Raw genomic sequence first — 24,779 nt, 5'->3', positions numbered from 1 at the left:
AGCACAATGTTTATTATCAGCGTTACAACTGTTACATTTCAGAACATCTGAAACATAAAGAGGTTGGTTACAGAGGAGTAGAGCTGAATTCAGAAAAATCTACCTTTTTTCAGACAGTCGTACTCAATGGAATCATGTGAAGGTCATCTTGTTCTCAATGTGAATTTCAAGTTCTTTTCTGGGTGTCGGTCCAGACATTGGACATTCATCCATGTGTCCAACAACAGCATGTTATGTGAGCTAAAATGCAACACTTTGAAAATGGCAATGCTAAAACGATGGTTTAGGATTCTGTTGAGTTGCTCAATGTTCATATACTTGGAGTACAAAAACAGGCCATCAGGGGGCGCAACACAGACTCACGTTTACCCTCAAATGTTTTCTGTCACAAGACAATGGACGAAACAAATTATTAGAGAATACCAAAAAAATTACATTTGTCATGTCAGCTGAATGTTTAAAATTGTTCCTCTCTTGTGAGCCAACGTTTCGTATGAACTCATGAAAGACGCCCGTCGTCCCTTTTAATTCTGTGATCAAGTCTTCGGCTCAGTGTGACGCTCTTGTGGTCTCTCGGGTCATTTATAATGTGGGAAAAGTCATGTATTTCTTCGTGTCAAACTTCAGGATGAGCGCTTCTCCATTCTTCACCTCGTCGGCCGCCAGCTCCAGGGCGCACTCTGCCACCTGAGACACACTGAAACACAAACGTACAGCGATTTACAACAACAACAACAGCCGCCGACCAACGCCAACGGACACCCGAAGCATAAAAACAATGACTTACTCCAGAATCCCTTTCTCTACAGCCTTTTCAACCAGGTAGTACAAGTGGGAGAACGGCCCCATTTTGACTTTCATGTCGGTGAAGAAGTCGGTCTGAACGCCGGCAGGGCAAAGTGCATTGAAGCGAACGCCGTAGCCTGAGGCGGCGGAGGCAGCCTGGGAAAACACGCACACACTTCAATTACTCTGAGACACAGTGTCATTAAATCTAACCTCAACAGTAGATTTTCCCCAAGCAGAACTCTTTACTGTGACCTTACTGCCATGGATCGTGTGAAGCCCACCACGCCGAATTTGGTGGCCGAGTAGACGGGGAAACTCGCTGCTGCCTGGAGACCTGAAAACAACAGACCGAGACTCGAGGACTAAGACACCAGACCCCCCTGAGAGCATTAAACCAGGGGCGTCGAACACAAGAGGCTCCAATCAACCAACAAGCAAATGCCAAAACAGATTTCTTAAGAGTCGTGGACACCGAGACCCCAGTGTCTTCATTTGGAACTATTGCAATTTGTGTATGTATGAGAGTATTTATCCTTTGCATTGAACTCCGAGCTGCATTTTTTTTTTATCCGTTCAATGAAAGCCTGAGTTTTACCTGCCACCGACGCCGTGTTGACGACGACTCCTCCCCGACCTCCAGTTAACTTGTTCATGTGCTCCAGAGCCACATAGACCACCCTGATGACTCCAGCCTGCCGCGGCAGAGAAACCCGGGAACAGTCAACGTCCATCCCGTGTGATTGAGGAGAAACGACCTGCAGGACATTACCAGGTTGATGGACAGAGACTTTTCCCAGTCGGCCTCATTCAGGACGCCAGCGTTGTTGCAGACGATGTCGATCCCTCCGAAGGTTTCTACTGCGCTCTGAAAAGCATCTGGACGGACGAAACGGAGGACAACGGCACAGTCAGATTTGGTCCCGCATGTCTCGCTGCTCAGGTCCACCTGAATCTTATAGTTATTTATGTAGTGTTGCCAAATGTACATTCATGACTACAAGAGAATTCAGAACAGCTTTTTAGCCTCCATTGCAAGTGACTCACCAAGTTTGTTTTATTCATTCGGACTTTTGACCATCTTTTTTCTCATCATTTTAACCGTTTGACTTGTTTTTGGTGCAGTCTTGAACAGTTTCAAACATTTAAACCAGGCTGCAACACACCATATTAAACATGTGGATGACATCAGCTCCCAATTCAACTTTGGGATTTAATGAAATATTAAAGCCACCATTTAACTTTTCTCATCCAATATGATCATCTTGTCGTCACCTTTGACGTCCTTGTCGGACTCCACGTTACACTGAAGGAAAACCGTGTTCTCTTGGCCGTACTCGTCGTCCAGAGATGCCTTCAGACTCTTTCCTGCTGCTTCGTTCACGTCCAGGAGGGCAACCTGCGCCGTTAAAGGTCGGTCGGAGAGCAAAACACACCAACAAAGTCTTTGTTTTTATGGCTCCTTTTATTGCTTCTATACTTTTATTGCTGCATCAAAGGTGGCTCGACTCATTCATTGCTGGAACAGGCTGTGCTTTCTAACAAGCTGAAACAAAGGGAGTAGATTTAATCAGAACCATGCAGTGATCTCGATGAGTTCAAAAGATATGCACGTTTGCACAATGAGACATGTAAACAAACAACCAAACAAAATCCATTTGATTCACATTCATAGTAAAACACCTCAAACTGTTCTTTTTTTTTTACTGTGAAATAGAGGATCTGAAACCATCTGAAGCCACTTTACCTTGGCACCATTCTGCAAAAGGATCGTGGTCGTTGCTTTTCCGATCCCCATTGCTGCTCCAGTCACGACTGCAACTTTACCTTTCAACATGATTCCTCAAGTAAAGGTTTGAGACCGGCGCCAAAATAATAATAATTTTTTAAAAAAGAAAAGAAATCCGAAGGAGTTGTTGGAACAGTTCACAGAATGAAGCAGTAAAGCTCCTGGGGGCAGTGTGTCAGGAGGCAGTGGGGAGTGGCTCCAATCAACAACACCCACAAGACACACACTGGTCATCAAGGTCAGACCAATCAATGAAATTCCTTAAGAAAACAAAATGAGAGAAGCCCCTCCCCCCCATTACTTTTTCATTTTGTTTGTCTGATTTCCTGTGCATTCTGTTCTATTATATTCTTTATTACTGGGAAATGACAGACACTGTCAGGGACCAAGCAGTTCGGCAACCAGGCAAACAGGTTTTTCTGAAAATGGGGTTCTATTTACTCAAAGAAAATACAAAGTACAAATTAGTTTTCTTTGACAAAGAAATGAGGTCAACAAAACAAACTCAAAATATCTAATGCACTGAGATGTTCACACAACAAACTGACCTCCCAAAATGAGCCACTCGGGAGTATATATATAGTGACCAGGTAAAACCAACTAAGACATGTTAAAACTGACCAAACTTAGCTTGGCCTGGCTTGTCATAAATAGTTAAGATAAGCCTCGGGGGTGAAAGACCGGTGACATGCAATGGGGGTTGAATGTGACTCTTTGTTTGTGTGAAGCTCACTGGGGGGACAGCGGCCCCCCCCTCAAACAATTCCATCAAACAGCCTCCCTTCAAGCAGCCCCCCATCAAACAGCCACAGGAAGGCGGAGACTAGGAGTAGAAAGAATATAGGCAGCATTTCCGGCGCGAGCATTCTCTCTCTCAGACTCTCTCTCAGAGTCTCACACTCTCTCTTTCTCTCTCTCTCTCTCTCTCTCTCTGTCGCTCTCTGCTGACGTGGTTCTGGAGCAAAATCCTCTCGTGGTGCCATGCTTCAAAACCCAGGAATATTCTTGTAAAGGCCGGTACTTTTTCTATCTTTTGTAATAAACTCCTGTGTTAATCCGTTCTCAAGGTTTGTAGGTTTATAACTCACTGTGTATCCTTTTCTCTCTTCTCGGGGAGAAAGATTGTCACTCCCTGTCTGTGCGGATTCGAAGGAAACAGACTTAGACAGACACAAGGGGGAAACAAATGACGATACACAAACTGATGGGGATGGGGATAATGATGGGGAAACTACCTCAAAATAGAAAAACATAATTAATACAACAGAAATGTGGCAGTGTGAAAATGTGTGCACTTCATTTAAACAGTGGAAGACTAGAAAATCAATTATAAATATGTGGAATAAATCAAGTGTGGTGTGAATATGAATACTGCATACTATTTATACCTTGTTAAGTCTTTTAATTGTTTATTGCTCAATTCTACTGTTCTCTATCTGCAGCTTGGTCCTCGGGAAACAATTCAACTTATGGAATTGTGCATTAGTGGCTTAAGAGTGTTTGTGGGTTGTTATTTTTGTTTTTGTTTTTATGATTCAGTTTGGAACAAAAATCTAAGTAATCAAATCCATGCGTGCCTGGAGATCATCTGTATGCAAACAAGTGTGCAACACATCCAACCAAAGTTAGAAAATGCTTTGCAAGAAAAAACAATTACAAAAAACAAATAGTTCCCTCAAATTAATGATACAACGGAACAGGATGATTTAATCTGTGGCCTCGGGATAGTAACTCGTGGCATCAGGTTATTAACTTGAGGGAACAAATTATTGTCTCTTGGCCACGGATTGCAGAAATGCATGCATGTCCCCCGTGCATGGGGGGTGACATGCAAACTCCACACACAGAAGCCCAGGGCTGTATTTGAACCCACAACCTTCTCGCTGTGAGGCAAAAGAAACCACTGTGGCACCATGTGCAAAAGGAAACAAAACAAAAGGGACAGTTTGATGTGTACGCTCCGCAGTCAACTATTCACAAATGTTCTCTGTTTAACATTGTTTTCAGTTCCACACAGTTAAGTTAAGCTCATTAGTCTGAAGAGTTAAACTGCTGAAGGACAATTTAAAAAAAAAAAGAGCCTCAGTGTTCCCTTGTGGATTATATTGGAGAAAATTATGAAAAGAAATTCACATACGATCTTGGATTTGTCAGGAACTTTAAATGTCAATCAGGAATAATGAGCAGTGATGCTGGAATTCATCACTCTCATATGACCTCTTTTATTCAGTAACAAGTAATTTATTGTGTTACTATTTCCAAACCAGTAATAAGATTAAACTTACTAAACATATTAACCAGAGCCTGGCAGTGTAAGCAGTCCCTACCCGCCGCCCTTCTCCACTCTCCTGAAGAATGGGAAACTTCAAACTTCATCACTAAACCCGAACATTGTATTGGAGGATATTACATGAGCTACGCTATGGCCACTGCTCATGTGTATGCTTAGATACTGAAACTCAGTTGAAAGGTCGCATAGAGCAGGTAGTGCAAAAGATAAATAGTGCAACAACAGACTACAACTGCGTCTCTTTGTAAATAAATCAATTGCGGTTATAGTCAAAATGTGATCGTAAAAGCGGGAATCACATATAAATACAAACAAAGAATGAAGGTCAAAGGTGAACTATGTACCAGCAGGAGGCCAGGCGGTGCTCATGATTGTCATGTTTATGTTGAGACGGTGGGGCATTGTCGACAGCTGCTGAACGTCACTAAACATTACTTGTAATCCATCTTAGTTACTGTTTAAAAACAGGTAATCAGTTCATTTTAAAGGAGTGACTCGTGACCAGTCTGATCACTTTTTCAAGGTAACCGTGGCAACACTGATAACGAACCAATCGAACCACAGGAAAAGTGACGTGCAGGAATGCTCCAATAAGCAATGCTTGTTGTCGTTTGGCCAGTCCGTCAACGTTCAAAGGAAAATGCCACAAAGAAAGTGCAAAACTCGTATGCATCACTTACAGAAAGCAACAGTAAGAGTCCTTTCATGTCTCCATGTCTCCTCCACCACACCGACTGAGGATGACTGACAGCATGTGACTGGAAAATGGATTGAAACAAGCTCACTCACACTTTCAGCAGCTTTGGTTTATTATCAGAATTTATGCATCAAAATAGCAGGTTTTTTTTTAAGAAAGGTTGTAAGGAACTGGAAGGAAGAAAATAAGCTTAATCTCTTTTATTAAAATGTTTTTGGTTTGACTCTCAAATCTCTTGTTTTCATTTTGAAGGTTTCCCAAAGACAAAGATCTGAGGAAGAAGAGGGAGGTGGCCTTCAGGAGGAAAGATTCAGGAGTGGGTGTGTGCATTGTTTTTCCTATCGTGTATCACAAATCAGAACATTGTATTGTTGTGTAGCCCACTGCTGACATTAAAATACGCCAAACCATGTGTCCAGTACCAGAACTACATGTATGAAGTTTGCAGGAAAGAAAACCAGGTGAAGATCAGTTCAGTATTCAGAGTTATGAGGGATTTTCTTACACTTCATTGCTCCTGTTTCATTTTATTTGAATAATCCATGTAAGCTTGCTGATAAAGTAATACAAACTTTGAATATTCTCTGTGTTTTTGTTGCATTTCCTCAGATTTTTTTCACGTTGATTTTTATGTCTGTTATGCGACCAGAGAAAAACAAATTGAAACCCCGCCTGTCCGTAGTAATGCTGCTGTTGGGCGGTGCTGTCAGTTCAGGATTCTCCAAAACTTTCCATTCGTGACCTGCAGCATTACTGCAGTCACTCTGCCGAACAGCTGAAATGTCTTTAAGTGGTAAATCCGCAGTGGTGACCGGAGCAGGGATGGGAATAGGAAAAGCAATGACGGAAATTCTTCTGCACAACAATGCAAAGGTAATGTTTTCCTTCTAATCTATAAAGCACTGTGTTTTAAAAAGGAAGTGTGTGCAGGGGTTTGTGTTTTTGCATGTTAAAAACAAACAAACATGCCGCCCACCAGATTTTCAGTGGACAAAAAAAAAAAAAAAACTCAACTGAGGTCATTTTTTCTTTAGTTTTTTTTGCAAATCTAGTTCCATCCACACACAATAAGAGCTCCGTAACTGCACACTGTGACAGCCAGCCTGCCCACTATGTAAGCGAATGTGGCTTCATAAATCAATTTGAAATGTATTAACAGAAATACTTTTTCATTTTCAGATTAAACTGCACTTTTTTGACTCATTAATAAAAAATGAATGAGAAAGGGTTAGCAGCTGCTGACGTCACTCATTTGGAAATGCAAAGTCTGAATTTCGAGCCCTTTTTCACACTGCGGACATGAAAGCGAAAAAGCAATCCTCTCTTTAGGTTTTCTATTGAGTTCTGTTACAAAATGTGCAACCTGAATAAGGAAATGCAAATGCAGTTTGGATGATGCATTAATACGTTTATTTATGAGTCAAACTATGCAGCTAGAACTTTGAAATGAAAAAGCATTTCTGCAAATGCATTTTAATTTTCAAATTTGGCATTCCAAAATGAATTTTGGCCACTATTTGCTGGAGTGTCTTTTGAAAATTAAAACTTAATCGTCATTTTCTTTTTCATTTTAATCAAGCCACCAAATAAGCATCCTTGTATAGTTCTATAATGAGAGCAAATACAATAGTTTGGACATTGCTCTCATTGGAACATAATAAAATGATTAACCAGGCTCTGCTGCAATAACACTGGTCGAAGTCTGTTTTTGATTCGTAAATCAAACCATGTTTACACCGTTTGACCTTGCATTTCAGACCCAGGCCTTCACTGCTGGTCTGAGTTAATCCACCCCTTAATAACTTCTCTATGGCTACAAAAACCACGTCACCATGCAGAAATGCAGTATAAAAAGCCATTGCATCACAGATGGATACTCGTGTAGCCAGAATAAATTCCTTTACGATTGAAAACAAAAATCCAAGATGACGTCTCTTCTCCTGCTGCAGCTGCATAAAAAAGCAGCTGCTTTTCCTGAAACTTCTGGAGGTTGAGGAAGGAGACAAACGTCAGCTTTTCCTGGTCTTGAAAATAATATAATCTTGAATCCTGCCAGGGAGTTTATAGTGAGTGATGGTAAATGCACTGGGAGTGCTGCGGTGCGTTCAATGACCTCTTAGAAAAGTCACGCTTCAAAATTGTTTTGACAATAAATCTGCAATAAAATGTCTTTATCTTCCCCTTCAGTCATTGTAGGTTGATAAAAACACCATTAAATAAACACAACTATATTGTTGTTCGTGCAGCTCGCTACAGATGCAGCTAGCTAGCTGGCGAGTGAACTCTCTGACGAGCCAATCAGAGGGCTTGAAAACGCTGATGTCAAGATAGGCCTTCGAGAAGGCCGAGCCTCCCCAATATCAAAATCTGATTGGTTGAAGCAGCAGCGCGATCGACACATTTTTAAAAAAAACTTTTTTTATTCTACCACTCGACACTAGTTTTACTCTGCAGATGCCTGCAGAATTGATTCTGAAGGCCTCAGGCAGCTTTTTTTACCCGGCAACAGACGATAGCTAAAATGCGATTGGTTAAAAGCTGTTGTTAGGTAAAAAACCTGCAAGAATGAGAGAAGAGAGACAACCCCAGTATCGAGAGCAATAAAGAGTCAAAACAATAAGTCAGCTTGTACAAATCACCTCCGGAGCTGAAGTTCATCGATCGGCAAAGATCTTCATTTCGCTGCCCAGTTTTATTCAAAGTGAAAGTAGGCGGTTACATTTTCATACACAGATACAACAAAGCAGATTAACACTGGTTCTCAGGCCTGTGTGTATATATGTGTGTGCGTGTGGTTGCACTTCTATATGGTTCACACAGTTGAAGCAGGAATCTCCTCAGATAAGATGTCCCCCGGCCCAGAGGCCAGAGACGTTGAAGACGTCTCAGAGAGTGGTACAGTTTCAATATATCTTTTCGTGAATACAAAGAACAAAGACTCGTGGCCTTGCAGGTGTGAAACAGTGAACAGTGGCTATAATAGACAGGCATGAATCAACGATAACTTACAAAATGTTAATTGCCATTATATCAAGTACTAATAATAAACATAAAGTACAAATTCACCTAACAGCTATAATGTGGAAGTACGTGTCTGGAAGCAGTGCAGCCGGGGAGAAGTGATGAGAAGAAGCGGACAGACCATTTGGAATTATTTAATAAGTATTCATGGACAAAATATAATCAACTTCAGTCTGTGATTCAGATCTTTTTCTTAGGCCTGCAGAGAAGCTCTTGAAGGCCCTGACGGCCACCACTGGTTTCCACACAACTGCATCAGGTTAGTTTCTATCTGATTTGTTCTTTGCGTGTCCAGGTGGCCATCCTGGATGTGAATAAAACTGCATTAGAGGATTTAAAGACTGTCCTCAATAAACAGTATGGACCAGAAAACACCTTGTTTCTGGAGTGTGACGTCGAGTCAGAGCAGCAGTTCAAAGGTCAGACCCACACGCTGGAAACACAGCAACTGCAACCAGAACTAAATACTTGGAATTCATCTACAATTTTTGTAACTCATCCCTAAAAAGTTCTACCGACTTGTTTTCTTCTTCTTTCAAGCTGCCTTCCAGAAAGCTGTGGACACTTTTGGAGGAGTAGACATCTTGGTCAACAACGCTGGTGTTTTGAATGAGGCTGCGTGGGAGAAAACCGTCTCCGTAAACATTGTAAGAAAGAGCTTTCTCTCATTTTGTACGAGACGTTCATGCGACGTAGTTCCAAGTGAAAACGCATGGTTGTCTGGTTTGTTTGCGTGTTTATTTATTTATTGGTATGTCTGTACGTATGTAGCCAACTTTTCACAAAAACAACTCACCCAAATTGCATGAGATTTTCAGGGATGATCTGTCATCATCCAAGGACCAATTGATTACATTTTGGGATGTTAATGGGTAATTGTTTCCCAATAAATCCAACAGAAACCTGTGAAACAATGTCCCATTCGTCTCCTTTTCTGTCATCACACTAAAGTTCCTTTGAAATTTCTGACTAATAAAAGCACGAATACATCTTCCAGAAAGCCTCGCAGCCTCTCTGTAACTTAGCTGATCCATTTATCTGCATTTATTTATTTATGTATTTATTTATTAGTCCGTATGTATATACTTTACCAACTTTGCGCAAAAAACTACTCACCAAAATTACATGAAGTCGCTACCTGACAACCTTAGTTAAAATCAACACGAGCTAACAGCTATCATGCTAGCAATGCTAACTCAGGTTCCATAAAAAAAATGTGGCATTGGTGAAGGTCTGAGCTCAACCCAGTGCCAGCTGTACTTCATTTTTGTAATGACACCATTCACACGTGCTTGCAGAGAACAATAGGCTATAAATATTAACAATGGAGATATTCGTATCAACGTTGCAGTGACTGTCGACCATAAAACTACCAAGTCGCAGGAGAATATGGACTGGGCGTCACGACACTCTGGAGGCCACAATTATTGTTATTTTCTATCAACTTTCACATGTGCAGAAGAGCCTTTTACTCCAGCCGTGGCACTTCCATTGTTTACACGGAGACTAGTCGGAGTGTTTTCAAAAAGCTGTATTCAGTGGCTTTGCCCACCATTGTCGTGTAAACAGACACCTAAAATGCAACAAACGTTTTGTGTTTTATCTTGAAACCGTTGTCGTGTAAGCAGGGCCCAGATGTGTTCATGCTTACATCTTCATAAGAAGGAATGATATTCAATGGAGTGTGGACTCTGTGTGGCATCCCAAGAATGCCTGTTTATTTAAAATGTTCATATTATGCAAAATTCACTTTTAATAATTTTCCAAAAGTAATCATCGTCCCCATACCAGGACCGACGCCCCAGAAGTGAAGAAAGTGTGTCCACTCTCTCCCTGGCTTGTTCCAGGTTTTAAAAAGTGTGTTGCTCCAACCAGCCAATCAGAAATCAAACCCTATATAGTGTCATCAGGGGTTTAGCCAATCACAATCAAGGTAGGCTCCTCCCCCTTTGACTCCTCCCACAATCAGGCAGCTCTGCTCCGGCACATGGCACCACGAGAGGAAGTACTTCCTCCTCTTCCCATAGATGTGCTTGTGTCTCCAAGTAAAAGCGCTCTTTCTCTGTTATTCATTTTAAAAGTTGTTTTTTAGTGTTTGATTCTCAGTTTTATGTCCTTATTTTTACCACCAGGTATGAAATAGTTAGTGCTTTGAATCAAATAAACATTTCCATTCATTAATCCCATAATAATTGTGAATTCATCGTGATTGTTCTTGCTTGTCTTTCATTACATCTTCATGCATTGCGCGGTCTGGTCTGTGTGTTAGGAACTTGTCATTGCAGTAGATTTACTCTATTTTGTGTATCCCTGCTTTACAGGTTAACAGGCTTTCTGACAGTAAAACTGTCCATCCAGTTAATACCGTAGAAATTATTAATTTAAGCCAATTGCAATATTCTTAACTTCAAGTATTTGTACTGTGGGAGGACTCCAGAGAAAAGTAGCAGCATCTCAACAGTGGACAAACTTCTAACCAGCACAGACCCCCAAAATTTACAATTTGGCACTTTTAATGTCCAATGCTGGTCTCTGGTGTGCAATGTTTCTGATTTATTTATTGTGAGCACATCATCTTTATCATCAAGCAATATCAACGTGCAATAATGTAAACAATGTCGTGGTTTTCTGCCTAACTATTTTCAAATGCATCAGATATTTTTTTTTGTAAACGATTCCTTCCACTTTTTATTTTGCCGGTCGCCATTAAAATACTCAAAGCAATAAAGTCATATCGTGTGTAAATTAGAGCTTATTGCCATCGTCTATTGATCCCAAAGTGTCCCAATTCTGTCACTGCTGATCTGAATGCAGCTCCTATGATCCAATATTGAAGTTGGAATTGGGTCAATCAACTTTGAATACAATGATTCTGGACCAACAACACCCATGTGAAAGTGTTGAAAAGTTGGATAATATGGCCCTTAATGCTTCGCTAACATTTTTGTCCTAATGCGGCCAGCGTGCTCATAACGGTTGCCAGACTCAGAACATTTTTGATTTCTTTCAACACAGTTTGCACTGGTCTTCATAGATAATCCATCCGACAGCTGCAGCCGATTCAAAGCGCTCCTCCAGTCCGTCATCGTTTTCCTTTCACGTTGTGCTTTATAAATAAAGTTGCATTGGACTGGAAGCTGACGCCTGAAATGAACTCCACGTTGTAGATGGGGGTCATCAGAGGAACATATCTGGCTCTGGAGCACATGAACAAGTTGAGTGGAGGTCGGGGAGGAGTCGTCGTCAACATGTCGTCCATTGCGGGTAAATCCCACAATGCAGACATTTTAGCCACGTAGTTTTGCATCTTGCATGAGTGTTTCATTGTGGAAATTCCCAATTTTCCATTACACATATTGAATAAAGAACTTATGTCAGATGAGTAGTTGACACGAATACACAAGTAGCAGATAAGACAGTCTCTGCAGATTCTTATCTGATCTGTCCTGCAAAGTGCAAAGTGGAGTTGACCTCATTCAATTTGGTTTATTTTGAAAACATTTTTTAAGACAGCTTTGTATTAACACACAAGGAACATATTTAAATGTATATGAGCTATCAAAGATAGCAAAAAAATAATACATATGTTAAAGATATATTTATATATTTGACCCCTCCTTACTGGCTGATGTTTGCAGTGTTTTATTGAAAACAGATTGTATTTGATTGTTTTCTAATTGTTGCCCCGCAGGTCTCGGCCCTTTCGTCTGTTGTCCCGTCTATACAGCCACCAAATACGCTGTGACTGGCTTCACTCGCACCATGGCGGTGAGGACATTTTTCTTGTGACACAATCCACCGTGACTAAAAAGATATTTTTGAAAGACATGCGCCACTGAAGGAGAAAACATGCACACTGCTGCCACAGGGAACGATAGAATCTGTAGGATGATAAAAAAATAAAAACAAAAAATTAGCCTGAGATGATTGGGATCTCCACTTCAGTCCAATATTCTTATGTTGTCAGTTTTATGCTCTGATGACGTAGTTCTGGTAAACACACACACACAAAAAAAAATACTTCCAGGACCAGAAGATGAACAAAATGAGCAGATGCACATTTATTTTAAGTTCACTTATATTAGATAAAGGTAAGGTTATGTCTGAATTATTCAGTCATGGTTTGACAGATGCATCATCATCATCATCATCATAGGTTCATATTGATGCTTATGCATCAGGCTATATTTGCCATTTACTTAAAAAAAAAAAAAAAAAAAAAAACTCCCAAGGGGATACTTTTCAAAAATGAACTGTCTTCATGTCCATGGAAACAGAGGAAAATGCAAATTTTCTGAAATGCTGCTACTGTGCATGCGCACCACGGCTGTAGTAAGTAGTTCTTCTGCACACACTCAGTAGATGGACAGTCAGAACCATGAACTCCCAGTTCATATTCACCTGGGACTTGGTAGTTTTATTTTGACAGTCAACGTAATAACAATCCAACTTGCTCGTCTGTCCATATTAATATCTGTATTCTTCTATTGTTGGTGTTTATAGTGGATTCTTCACTGCACACATGTTTGGTTTCATTACAAAACAACAGCACCCACTAGTGGCCCTCGAGGAAAACTACATAATTTTCTGTGTTTCTCCCGTAGACTTGTATGCACCGGTAGTTCTCGACCATCCAGCCAATGCTACTGGCTGACGTTGCCTTGGCCACGATTGGCGCTGACTTCCAATCGTGGCAAAAAGCCTCCAGCAGAAAATACAGCTGAACTGAGTCTTTATAGCTCGTCTAGCTCTGTTATATCATCATATTGTGTCAGTCTTTTTTTTTTTAATTATTAACAATTTTGGCAGTTGGGTGTTGCACATATACATAATTAAGTATTCAGTTTTACAATGATTCAAGTCCTTGTTGTCGCTCACCCACTGCTCCACTTGTGTCAGACTTTTATAAATTTCATACTATATCCAAATAAGGTAAAAACAATTCCACAATGTGTGATGTACTATCATTGTTATTCAGGCAAAAGATAATTTGCATACATTATATGACATAATTATGTCTGTATTCATGCAACTATAAAAAAAATAAAAAAATAAATAAATTTCACATCACAAATATTTTTGTTTAATGTACTTGCATGCAGAACGTGATGGAGGAACCCTTTGAGAAGTGATTTGTACAACCTACAGCACAGCATGACTTCACCCTGCTGCAACGCTCCTTTATGTTTTGCCACTACCGGAAGTCAGAGCTCACTGACCGCATCATACAGGCCAAAGTGTGGTCAGTTTCCATATGAAAAAACACATCGTTTACAAAATGTTGCCGTGTAAATGTGAAACTTTTCTGAAATGAAAATGTAAATACGATGTGTGTTCACTTGAAACATTGTTGTGTAATTGGGGCCAGAATACCTCTGAGTGAACTTGTAAGTTTGGCAGCATCAGTCCTTTTTTTTTTTAGACTATTTGATATTTATGAGTTTAAAAGAATGCATGTTAAGTGTATAAAACAAACCAAACTGTGTTTATCTGTCCAGGCTGCTGCTGAGTTATCAGGCTACGGCATACGATTCAACACCATTTGTCCAGGTTTTGTCCAGACGGATCTTTTCTCCAACACCCCGACCCACCTGGGACAATATTCCCACCTGAGTGAAAAACATCAGGAGTATAAGGATATGTTGGGAGTCCTGAAGTGAGTCTTCGTCCTTCTATTTAGGCAATATTCTGTGTCCTCCCTGTGGTTTATTAACAGGAACTTCCTCCATCCCATCACCTACAGCCCGTCCGAGGTCGCTGAGGGTTTAATCCAGCTGCTCACGGATGAGACGAAAAATGGAGCAGCGCTCATGGTGTTACAAAACAAAAAGGAATATGTGACTTTCCCGCCATTCACTCTGTAGCTGCAGGCAGTTTCACTACATGGCACAAGCAGGGGTGCATTTGATCGCGACACTCGCGCTGAATCCCAATCAGAAACTCTGGTGCTTTCACATATCTGTTGTCTTAAATGCGTCTGGAATTCATGTATAATATTTTCAAGATCAGATGAGATGCTGTGCTTGACATTGTCAATCATCATTTGTTCCTTGGATAAAATTTAATGTGGTTGAGATCTATAATCAATAAAAAAGCTCAATTCTTCTCAAAAATGTGTCATGTGATGAGATAATTTGCAGTTTTACACTCCCCTTGTGATTTCTTATGAACAATTAACAGGAAATATTGGGAAAAAGCCTCCTCCAACCCTTCTGAAGTTCCCTGCCCCACATTTTGAGAAACATTCATCTATTGAGAATAAACACAATGAAATGTTTTATTTCTAGCTGTGGGTGTCACTGTTCAGCATCTACCTGCCCCTCAGTTGTTTAGGTGGGAATATTGCAAAAAAACAACAACTGGATGACAGCAGGAGACGTTGAGGCTTTGAGTAAGAAGTACTAAAATAACCACCCAGGCTCATGAAAGAACAAAGACCAAAATAACACCAGAAGAAAAGACAAAAAATATAGTCTAGTTCGAGGTAAGTTATGTCTAACGTCACCGTACATAATTGAACATAAACGTATGTAGATGATGAATGCATCAAGGCAGGATAAATAGCATCCTATATAGGTGAAAATATAAATGATAAACATTAAAAATAAAAACACCTTTGAAGTAAATACACTTTAATTTGCCCTGTCTAAACTACATCTAAGAAGTTGTAGTTTAGAATCAAATAGAAATACTTCATTAATCCTACAAGAATTTTATTAAAGCATTGAATTTTATTAAAGCACAGAATACAATAAATATAAGACAGTTAAATTATCCAATACAATATAAAATAAAGAAGTAAAATTATTATTATTTACATTGTGAGAAATATTTACAAAATTGTGAGACCTCTTTGGTGATGAAAATCTCTTTCACTCCAACACCCTTTTATGAATTTTTTTTTTGAACGTTTGGGGATTTTATTCAAACGAAAAAGAAAAATTGTATTTCGACACAACATATTGCGCTAAAGGAATGTTTCCGCCCGGTTTCGAACCGGGGACCTTTCGCGTGTTAGGCGAACGTGATAACCACTACACTACGGAAACTGGTTGAGTCGTCGATCGAGGTAGTTCTTAACATATCTTAACATGGTTATAACCTTATCGGTCATTTCATCATAATTTGACACACTAAGAAATGTCACCACTAAGCTGGTAAGTTTCTGTCCTTCACCAGCTCAGCCCGGTTTGTTTGGTTTCTGTGTCATCTTCCCTCGATCGCTCCATCTGCCGCGCATGCGCAAAAACAGCTAATCCGAACGTGTGTACTGTAAATTATGGCCGTCGCGATGCAGGCGGAGGATTTTCCATGCTTGCCTTCGGGGCCGGCGGAGAGTATGAGCTGCTTTATTATTCACTCACCGCATGCATGTTTCACCGCAGACACCGTGACAGTTCGCTCCGTGACAGACACGCGGGAGCGCCCACTTTAAACGTGCTCGTGTGTTGTTGTTAGCCTCCGAGCTAACGTTAGCCGGCAGTTCTGAATGAGCGAAGCTAAGCTAAGCTAACCGTATCGGTTCCAAGGTCGATGAGAGCACGTCTGCATCCGATGTCGCTCCACTCTAATTGTGGATCTTTGGCTCCGCTTGTGGAAAAAAAATCGTTACCTCGAAAGACTTTGGGATGAAATGCGTGATTTCGCTTGAAATGCCGGGTGATGTCGTTGGTTTGTTTGTTTGTTTAGCTGCACAAGCGACACTCGCTCCCTTTTTGAACTTCTGGATGAAGCGCGTCGCTGCCTAATATCGAATAAACCTGTTAAAAACAGAGGTTCGATGACGCGATGCAATTGACTGCAGCATTTGTGCATCCCAGTGGTGCTGCCAGCTCTATTCCAGGTTACTTTGTGTTGAAAATAGCTTGCATTTGCATGTTTCATTCAATCCATCTATCAAACTATAACATCAGACATGAAATTCTGAGATTCTCTGCAATTCTGAGACTCTCTTCAATGACACCTCTGTTTGTGTAAAACGTACAGTCACTGTCTGCGTGGTATGCAGATTGAGATTCCCATTAGTAGTTTTTGAAGCGTCCCAAAAATATTCTAGTAGTTTCCTGTGCGGGTCGATCCAAGAGGTGCTTGCACACACATCCACTGTTCTGGATTAATGTCAGGTCACATATTTGCTCCAGGTTAAACTCTGACTTTTGTTCTGGGCTGGATATATGTTGGATAATCTTGAGTATTGCAGATAAACGGTATAATTGATGAGGTGGAGGTGAAGTCTTTGTGCTTGTGTCTCCAAGTAAAAGCGCTCTTTCTCTGTTATTCACTTTAAAAGTTGTTTTTTAGTGTTTGATTCTCAGTTTTATATCCTTATTTTTACCACCAGGTGTGAAATAGTTAGTGCTTTGAATCGAATAAACATTTCCATTCATTAATCCCATAATAATTGTGAATTCATCGTGATTGTTCTTGCTTGTCTTTCATTACATCTCCATGCATTGCGCGGTCTGGTCTGTGTGTTAGGAACTTGTCATTGCAATAGATTTACTCTATTTTGTGTATCCCTGCTTTCCAGGTTAACAGGCTTTCTGACAGTAAAACTGTCCATCCAGTTAATACCGTAGAAATTATTAATTTAAGCCAATTGCAATATTAACTTCAGGTATTTGTACTGTGGGAGGACTCCAGAGAAAAGTAGCAGCATCTCAACAGTGGACAAACTTCTAACCAGCACAGACCCCCAAAATTTACAATTTGGCACTTTTAATGTCCAATGCTGGTCTCTGGTGTGCAATGTTTCTGATTTATTTATTCTGAGCACATCATCTTTATCATCAAGCAGTATCAACGTGCAATAATGTAAACAATGTCGTGGTTTTCTGCCTAACTATTTTCAAATACATCAGATCTTTTTCTTTGTAAACGATTCCTTCCACTTTTTATTTTGCCGGTCGCCATTAAAATACTCAAAGCAATAAAGTCATATCGTGTGTAAAATAGAGCTTATTGCCATCGTCTATTGATCCCAAAGTGTCCCAATTCTGTCACTGCTGATCTGCGTTCCGCTCTCCATTATACTGTTTACTGTTTATTTAAAATTAAACTGCCCAGGCAAGTGTTATTCAGGGTGAGACGTTATTGTTTATTTAATGAAGTTATCCTGCAGACATTATCGGAGGTCGAGTTCTCCTGTATTGCTTCATGGCTGCTGTCCTGCAAACCGCTGCAGCTCCTCAGTGTCATTGAACACGGCCTCTTCACAGCTCTTGTCTGGGTTGTTGTTCAAATATAAGGCCCGTGGGCCGGTTTTGACACTTCACTGTATTTCACATAATTAATACTGGCTTTATGATGTCAGTGTCGTAATTTCCTGAAGTAATCTCTTGGTTTCTTCAGCATTTCTTAGAATGACTAACGATGGAAAGGTTTGCAGGCTCCTGCTGCTCTCATATTCTTGGTAAATGTGAAGAAAAATCCCCAAATCTTCAGCAGGATTATTGGTTTGCTTTTTTCCCACCACCCTGTTGTGTTATAATTATATTTCCCCCAAAGATGCAACCTGATTTTAAATCTCCTGTCTCTTCTTCCTCTTCATCTCTCCTCTCTGCAGTAAATAAGATGATAAAGGAGCATGGTGACCTGTTTTCTGACTCCCAGTGTAAAGTCTGCAGCGCTGTCCTAAATTCTGAATCGCAGAAGTTGACTCATTATCAGGTCCGTGAAGACATCTTAGCTCAATGTTGCCTAATGTTGTTTTTACGTTTTCCCACCACATTTTACGTTTAAAAAAAAAAATAATAATAATTATTCGGCTGTTAAGATTCAAGCACATCCGTTCTTCACGCTGGCTCACGGTGCGATTTCACTGCATAGACATAGAAACAAATAAATCTGACCTTAAGGGAAGAAGTCTGCACACGCTGAAGGTTTTTTTCATGATCTAATTAGGGAGTAAGAGAAAGACTTTATGTCGACCACAACTCAGATTCAGTCACAATTTTGTATTGTAGCAAACAGGTTTTTTTAAATATATTTTTCTTGTGTTGCAGCATGGATTTATATCTTGACAAACATGACCTGGAAAGTCTAAGAAAAAAAAAAAAAATTAGATGCGTAAAAGGTATTTGAAGTATCTGTGATAGTTGTTTTGGTGCCAGTCCCAAAATAGCTTTCTTTTCCTTACTTTTCCAGGCCATTAAAGATCAGCACAAAAGGTAAAATGTCTGTCACAAACTAGAGGAGCTCCACATGATGTCTCAGTTTATTTATATATAATTTTTTTTTAATAAGCAACAACAAGAGAGAACGATGGTTATTTATAGTCAAATAAAACATCTCTGTAATTGAGGAGTTGTAACTATGCAGAATGTCATTTAATTTCTTTAGTGATTACACATAAATAATTCACACATGAAAGGTTGCAGATGTCATGAAAATGTGTTTCTTATTCAGGAGAGACTAAAATAATATATAAAAAAAAACCAAAACACCACAACAGCCATAAAAAAAAAATCTAACTTTAAACACCACGTTTAACACAAAAAAATGCTCATTTTCCACTTTAGCGATGAAGGTTTGTAATCGTCTGTCTTTTTTTGCAGAGCAAGAAACATGCCAACAAAGTGCGGCGGTTCCTTTCCATCCAGAGCGAGAAGGAGTCGGCCGTCAAGAAGCTGAAGCTGCTCTCACCTGATGGCGTGAGTAAAACGTACACGACGTTTAATAAACCGCCGCCACGTGAAGAAACTGTCTGATCGCCACGAGAACGTACAAATCAAAAAGGTGACCGGGGGAGGAATGTGGTTTTTTTGTTGCGTAATCACTGAGTTAGTTTTGCTTTTAGGAAATAACTTAACTGGGGAACCGTTCAGTTGAAATATTAACATTTTTATCCAGATTTTAGACTTTTTTCTTTTTTTTTTAATGACTAAGTTCTTTATTAATTGTAAATTTGTGTATGTCTGAGTTAAGCAGTGTTGGGACTAACGCGGTATTAAGTAACGCGGTACAGTAACTACGTTACTTTTGCGGTAACGAGTGCTGTAACTAATTATTGTGGCAAAATCAGTAACGCGTTTATCATTACTGCGATTTAAAAAGGCTCGATACTCGTTGTTTCACGTGAATAACTCAGAACTACAGTTACCATGGTGACGTGAAGCAGACGTGACGCAGCGACGTGCAAGTTGTGATTTTCTATGAATGTTGGAGAAACTTGGGTTCTTTTAAAACTTTTAATAAACACTCGGTCACATCCCAGCACCCATCTAGTCTTACTCTCCTCTCACTCCATGCAATCACATACAACTGGAGGGGAACGCCGCCCTCTAGAGGTTGGATGTATCAGTGACTGGCACGACACAAGGGAATGAATTAATGTTAAAAAGAACAAATAAACCTCACTGTGTTTATGCTGAAAAAAATCTATTGAATCAGTTTTGCACTTTTATTGAATATTCCTACAGCTGCTAAATGTTCTGAAACACAGTTTAGGTTTATACTGCCTGTTTCGACCTGTTGCAATGGCCACAATAAATATGTCTATCAAAAGTTTTAGCACACTGTATGTTGTGTTTTGTTGGTCCACTGCTTCATCATAGGAATACTGGTTACAATGATCACATTTTTCAGTTGTTTTATCGAGTACTATGCCATAACAACCCCCAAATAGTGTTTGTAGAAGGTTGGAAACCATAGAAATGAATTAAAACAGTCGGATAAAATAAATAAGAGGAAAACAGACATTAAAAGTTTAAATGTATTTTCAGTCACTTCATCATTCACTTGCCATTGCACGTTCCAGTCACTAGGTGGCGCATTGCGCTTGTGGTAGGAGAAGACTTGCATGTGAACAAGCCAGAGGAGTTACTTTGAAAGTAACGGTAATTAAAGCAACTCCTGTTTATTCTGCCTCCTGAGGGTTTTTACCAGCAGGTTCTCCAGACAGTAATTCAACACAACTGAAGACACGTGCATCTCGAACTAATACAATATTTTGGGGAAGTTAATCGTTTTGTATTTCCACACTGAAAAGTTTCAAACATGTTAAAAGTGGTAATTGTGACAATTACACACACGAGCGTTTGGAAACTTTGACTTTCAGTCTTATTCCTTTTATATCCCCTCCATGATCTTCTTCTTGTCCTGCAGCTCTCCTCCATCATGTGGTCAGTCTGTACTGACCGCCCGCTTCTCTCCGCAGAGCTTCAAATCCCAAAAGCATATGTGGAAGCTCCTCTGTTTCAATCCACATGGAGAGAAAATAAACGTGTATTTGTTTGTTTCGAGACGCTCCCGTGGGCGAAACGTTGACTATCTTCTGCCTGCAGTCCTGCAACAACGGAGACACGGACCGGTCGAAGGTGTGCCACCTCTGCAACATGACCTTCTCCTCCCCGGTGATGGCCGAGTTGCACTATCAGAGCAAAGGTCACGCCAAGAACCTGAGGCTGAAGAGCGTGGGCCCGCCGGCCCCCGGTGGGTGCTTCACCGTCCGCCTGCTGCCGGTTCTCTCACAAAACTGGGCTCCGGCTCAGAGTTGACCCCTCCCCCCCCCATTTTTTCTTGTGCGTCGTCTCCAGCGGCCCCCACGAGAACACCGGCGGCCCCTCCGCAGAAGAAGAAACCGGCGGACGAGCCGAGCGCCGTCCAGGCGACGGGCGGCGGCGTCGACGGCAACAACCCCGACCGCTTCTGCTCCATCTGCCGGGCCTCCTTCAACAACCCGCTCATGGCCCAGCAGCACTACGTCGGCAAGAAGCACAGAAAGCAGATGACCAAGCTCAAGCTGATGGAGACGTACGGCCCGTCCACGGCGCCAGGTCCGGGGGGGGGGGTTCCCAGGGGGTTTGTACAGGTGAATCCGGCAGCAGGAGGTCATGCTGACACAAAGCTGTTTCTCCTTCCCCGTCCACAGCTTCCACCACGAACGGCTATCCCTGCACCGTCTGCAACATCGAGCTCAACTCCGTGGCCCAGTATCAGTCTCACATCAGCGGCGCCAAGCATAAGAACCAGTGAGTGACTCGGCGGAGGACGAAACGTGCAGAATAAACACACAAACACCTGGAGGGTCGTGAGAAGGAAACAAGATGAGATCCAAACTGAACCAAAACTGAAATATAAACACAAAGAAACTAAATTGTGACACATTTCAAAGCACAAAAAAAAAAAAATTCAAAATCAGTCTGACTCCTCCAGTGCAACATTTTTTTAAAGAAGATGAAACAACTTTCATAGATTAATGTCATAATTACACTTATTTATTATTTTAAAATTAAACACGTCATACTTCTTAATCGTCTTGGTAAAATTCCCCTTTTCCCCCCACATTGACTAAGCTGATGGAGGTCAAAGGTCAGGGAGCCACGGTGGTGACCTGTCCACTGTGGGATTCAAACTTGAAAGATTCCACTTCTCTAACCTCTCAACCACTGCCCTGCTTTGTTTTGGGTTTTTTTTAATCTATATTTTTTTAGTTTTTGGTCATAAAAATGACAAAAACAGGATTTATTCGGATTTTAAGGCTGTAATCAAATGTATTTCCGTCACTAAAGCATTTCATCTGACATGCTGGTGAATTCTGTCTGTAAAAACAATAACTATATTGTAAATATCCCACCGGTGACCGTAACACCTCCGTCACTCTGCTTTCAGGTCATTTCAAGGGATAGATTTTAAACTGTGAGCCCCCCTGTCTTAATGCCTCCAGACCCTCGAGCTGTTAATGTTACTGTGATGGTTTAGGTATATATATATTTATAGGTCCAGGCTCAGCACTAATATAGACTGTTAAAAAATGGTAATCTGGTGGGGTAAAAAACACAAATATGCAAATATCTGCTCATGCTATGTGCATGAGCAGATATTTGCATATGTGTGTTTTTTCAAACATGTTTTTGAAAACAAAAGAAAACTGGGTTATCCAATGAAATTACTCCAAGCTGCCATATTATTGAGTTTACTTCAAGGTGAAATAGCCGTCCTCTTGGTTGAAGTCACTTCCATTATTGTCAGAAATCCTCCAGGTGGATGTCACAAATGGTCTCTGGTCGTTTCCGACAGAAAAGGAGTCAGAAGTCTTGTTTTAAATGTGGGTGTCGTCTTGCTCCTCCTCCACAGCGTGAAGAAGTCAAGCCTCACCGCTGCAGAGAAGCAGAATCCCGCAGAACAATCATCGGAGAGCGAGCAGCCGGACGCCGCCGCCGCCGCCGCCGAGCCGTTCGCCGACGAGCCGTTCGCCGTCAAGGAGGAGGCGTACGACGGCGGCGAGGAGACGTACGACAGCGGCGAGGAGCAATACGACGGCGGCGAGGAGGCGTACGACGGCGGCGAGGAGGAGCAGTACGAGGGCGGGGGGGGGCAGTACGCCCCGGAGGACTCCCAGTACTCAGAGGAGTACCAGTACACCTGAGGCCCGGCCCAGACGGACTGCAGCGGGACGAAACTCAAAACGACAACCAGCCCCCCCCCTCCCCCTCCCCCCCCTTTAGACTCGTCAATCCCAACATCGACCTCCAGGGAGCGTCTGATGAGCTTTTCTCCTTCAAACTGTGACCGAGACCCTGGAAACCCCTCCGACCTGCTCGTATCGTCCCCCGGATGAACCAAGTCCAGCGAACCTGCCACTTCTGGCATATTCGTCGCTCAAATGTTTCACATCAAACAAAACGAATTCGAAATTACAGTTTTTAAATGGTGATTGGGTTCATTGTCGTAGCACGACGGTCTGAAACTCACAAATACAATTAGTTTATCTGGTCTCATCCTGCCTGACGGCTTGTTCCTGAAAGGTTTGAGGTGGAAAACGCAGCATATTTGACCCTCGGATGTCGAGCTCGTATTTCCACGTCGTCTCAGAGCCAAATGTACGCAGCAAACTGTAAAGAGCAAAACTATTTTCTACTTCTGCGCCTCGACTGAATGTAGTTGCCGAATCATCTGTTACTTCAGCTCTCAGTCCAGGAGACGGATCTGCCTCCGCTTGAATACGTTTCCTTGTGTCCTCTTGTTTTTTGTTTTTTTTTTTTAAACCCACGTCGACACCTTGTCTTTGCTTTGGAATCACTTGTCTGCTCGCAAAAAAACAAATCTGTTTTAGCAGGTTGCTGGCGTTTGTTTTGTTTCGATTTTCATCAGTTGTATTCTCAAAATAGAAACTGTCCCCCCCCCCAAAAAACAAAGTGGTGAGCCGACACTGTAGAAGGCGGGGCTTCGTCCAGTCTGGAGGCCGATCCGTGCTCAACGGTCCGTAGCAGACGTCGTCACATTGTACATGCTCATGGATCTATTTCCCGGGGGCGACGGCGCGTCAGCAGATAGAGCCGCTTCTCGTCCCCGGGTGAGAAGAGTGATGTCAGATTAAGCGAGTGATGTCAATATAGGAATAACTTTTTTAGTTTTCACACCAGACGGTCGGTTGAATATTTTTGTTACTGAATGTCTTCAACTTTCTGCTTTTAAAAAAAAACTTTTTTTTTTTTTAATGTTTTTTTTAATGTAATTTATACGAAGAGGGCTCATGCATACTGTATAGCAGTACATTATGTGTAAAAGAAAAAAAAAGAAGAAGAAACAAATGGCCTTTTTTTTGTTTTTATCTTGAGTTGTTCTTGTGTGTTCGATGTTCTGTGACTCAGATTTGCTTTGGAGACTTTGAGTTGTGTATCGTTGAGGAAAATGATGCTGCGAATATAAAGTAGAGAAATGTTTTAAAGACCGTTTGTTTGTTTTTTTTGTTTTTTTCCTTCTTCTTCTTCGTCGAGGATCCTCATGGCGGTGCAGAATTCCTCTTGGTCACGGTGGAGGAGTGGTTCGCACGCTCACCTCACACTGAGAAATTCTCCGGTTCGAGTGGCGGCTGACCTCATGACACGCCTTCAACTCACCAAAACAGAAAGAATTTGCTCGCAAAGCTAAAGCTGCTTCAACTATTACACTTCGGACATAAACAAAACATCTAAAATAGCCATCATACATAAAATAGCTAATGCAGTAGAATCCACGAGGGAAAAAAGAGAGAATCTCTAAAAACTGCTCGAAAAGGTGAAAATGTAGTGAAGTAAACGACACTTCATGAACTTAACCTCAGTTTTTGTCTGTAAAGCGACAGGCTTTCTCGATGTTTTTATATTTTACTTTATTCCTCCCAAGGTTTTTTCTTCATTTCAGATATTTAACAGGTTTTGCAGCTGCAGATACGTTTTATTTGATGGAAAAGCAGCTCCTGTGGTCATAAAGGT

The 24,779-nt window shown here is 41.2% G+C and overlaps 3 protein-coding genes across 3 annotated transcripts; 2 read left to right on the top strand and 1 right to left on the bottom strand.

Moving 5' to 3' along the window:
• Positions 1-54: 54 nt before the first annotated feature.
• On the bottom strand, positions 55-3,860 carry LOC308139295 (15-hydroxyprostaglandin dehydrogenase [NAD(+)]-like). The gene is made up of 6 exons (XM_080508692.1): positions 2,534-3,860; positions 2,062-2,185; positions 1,559-1,665; positions 1,385-1,481; positions 1,047-1,123; positions 55-942 (listed from the first exon to the last, which is right to left on the bottom strand). The coding sequence occupies exons 1-6, from the start codon at positions 2,621-2,623 to the stop codon at positions 784-786; spliced, it is 654 nt and encodes a 217-aa protein (XP_080364818.1). The 5' UTR covers positions 2,624-3,860; the 3' UTR covers positions 55-783.
• Positions 3,861-6,321: 2,461 nt separating this feature from the next.
• Positions 6,322-14,690, top strand: LOC308138956 (15-hydroxyprostaglandin dehydrogenase [NAD(+)]-like). The gene is made up of 7 exons (XM_080508245.1): positions 6,322-6,435; positions 8,879-9,002; positions 9,124-9,230; positions 11,751-11,847; positions 12,275-12,351; positions 14,082-14,239; positions 14,327-14,690. Exons 1-7 carry the CDS (start codon positions 6,343-6,345, stop codon positions 14,445-14,447), a joined length of 777 nt encoding a protein of 258 aa, XP_080364371.1. The 5' UTR covers positions 6,322-6,342; the 3' UTR covers positions 14,448-14,690.
• Positions 14,691-15,848: 1,158 nt separating this feature from the next.
• On the top strand, positions 15,849-24,183 carry znf346 (zinc finger protein 346). Its single transcript, XM_080508397.1, has 7 exons — positions 15,849-15,920; positions 18,149-18,252; positions 19,140-19,235; positions 20,868-21,015; positions 21,120-21,359; positions 21,455-21,554; positions 22,660-24,183. The coding sequence occupies exons 1-7, from the start codon at positions 15,863-15,865 to the stop codon at positions 22,949-22,951; spliced, it is 1,038 nt and encodes a 345-aa protein (XP_080364523.1). The 5' UTR covers positions 15,849-15,862; the 3' UTR covers positions 22,952-24,183.
• The last annotated feature ends 596 nt before the right edge of the window (positions 24,184-24,779 follow it).

The sequence above is a fragment of the Blennius ocellaris genome (genome assembly GCF_963422515.1).
Source record: "Blennius ocellaris genome assembly, chromosome: 14".
Classification (NCBI taxonomy): domain Eukaryota; kingdom Metazoa; phylum Chordata; class Actinopteri; order Blenniiformes; family Blenniidae; genus Blennius; species Blennius ocellaris.
The sequence above is the reverse complement of the archived record's forward strand: the minus strand, read 5'-3'. Positions and strand labels throughout refer to the sequence as shown.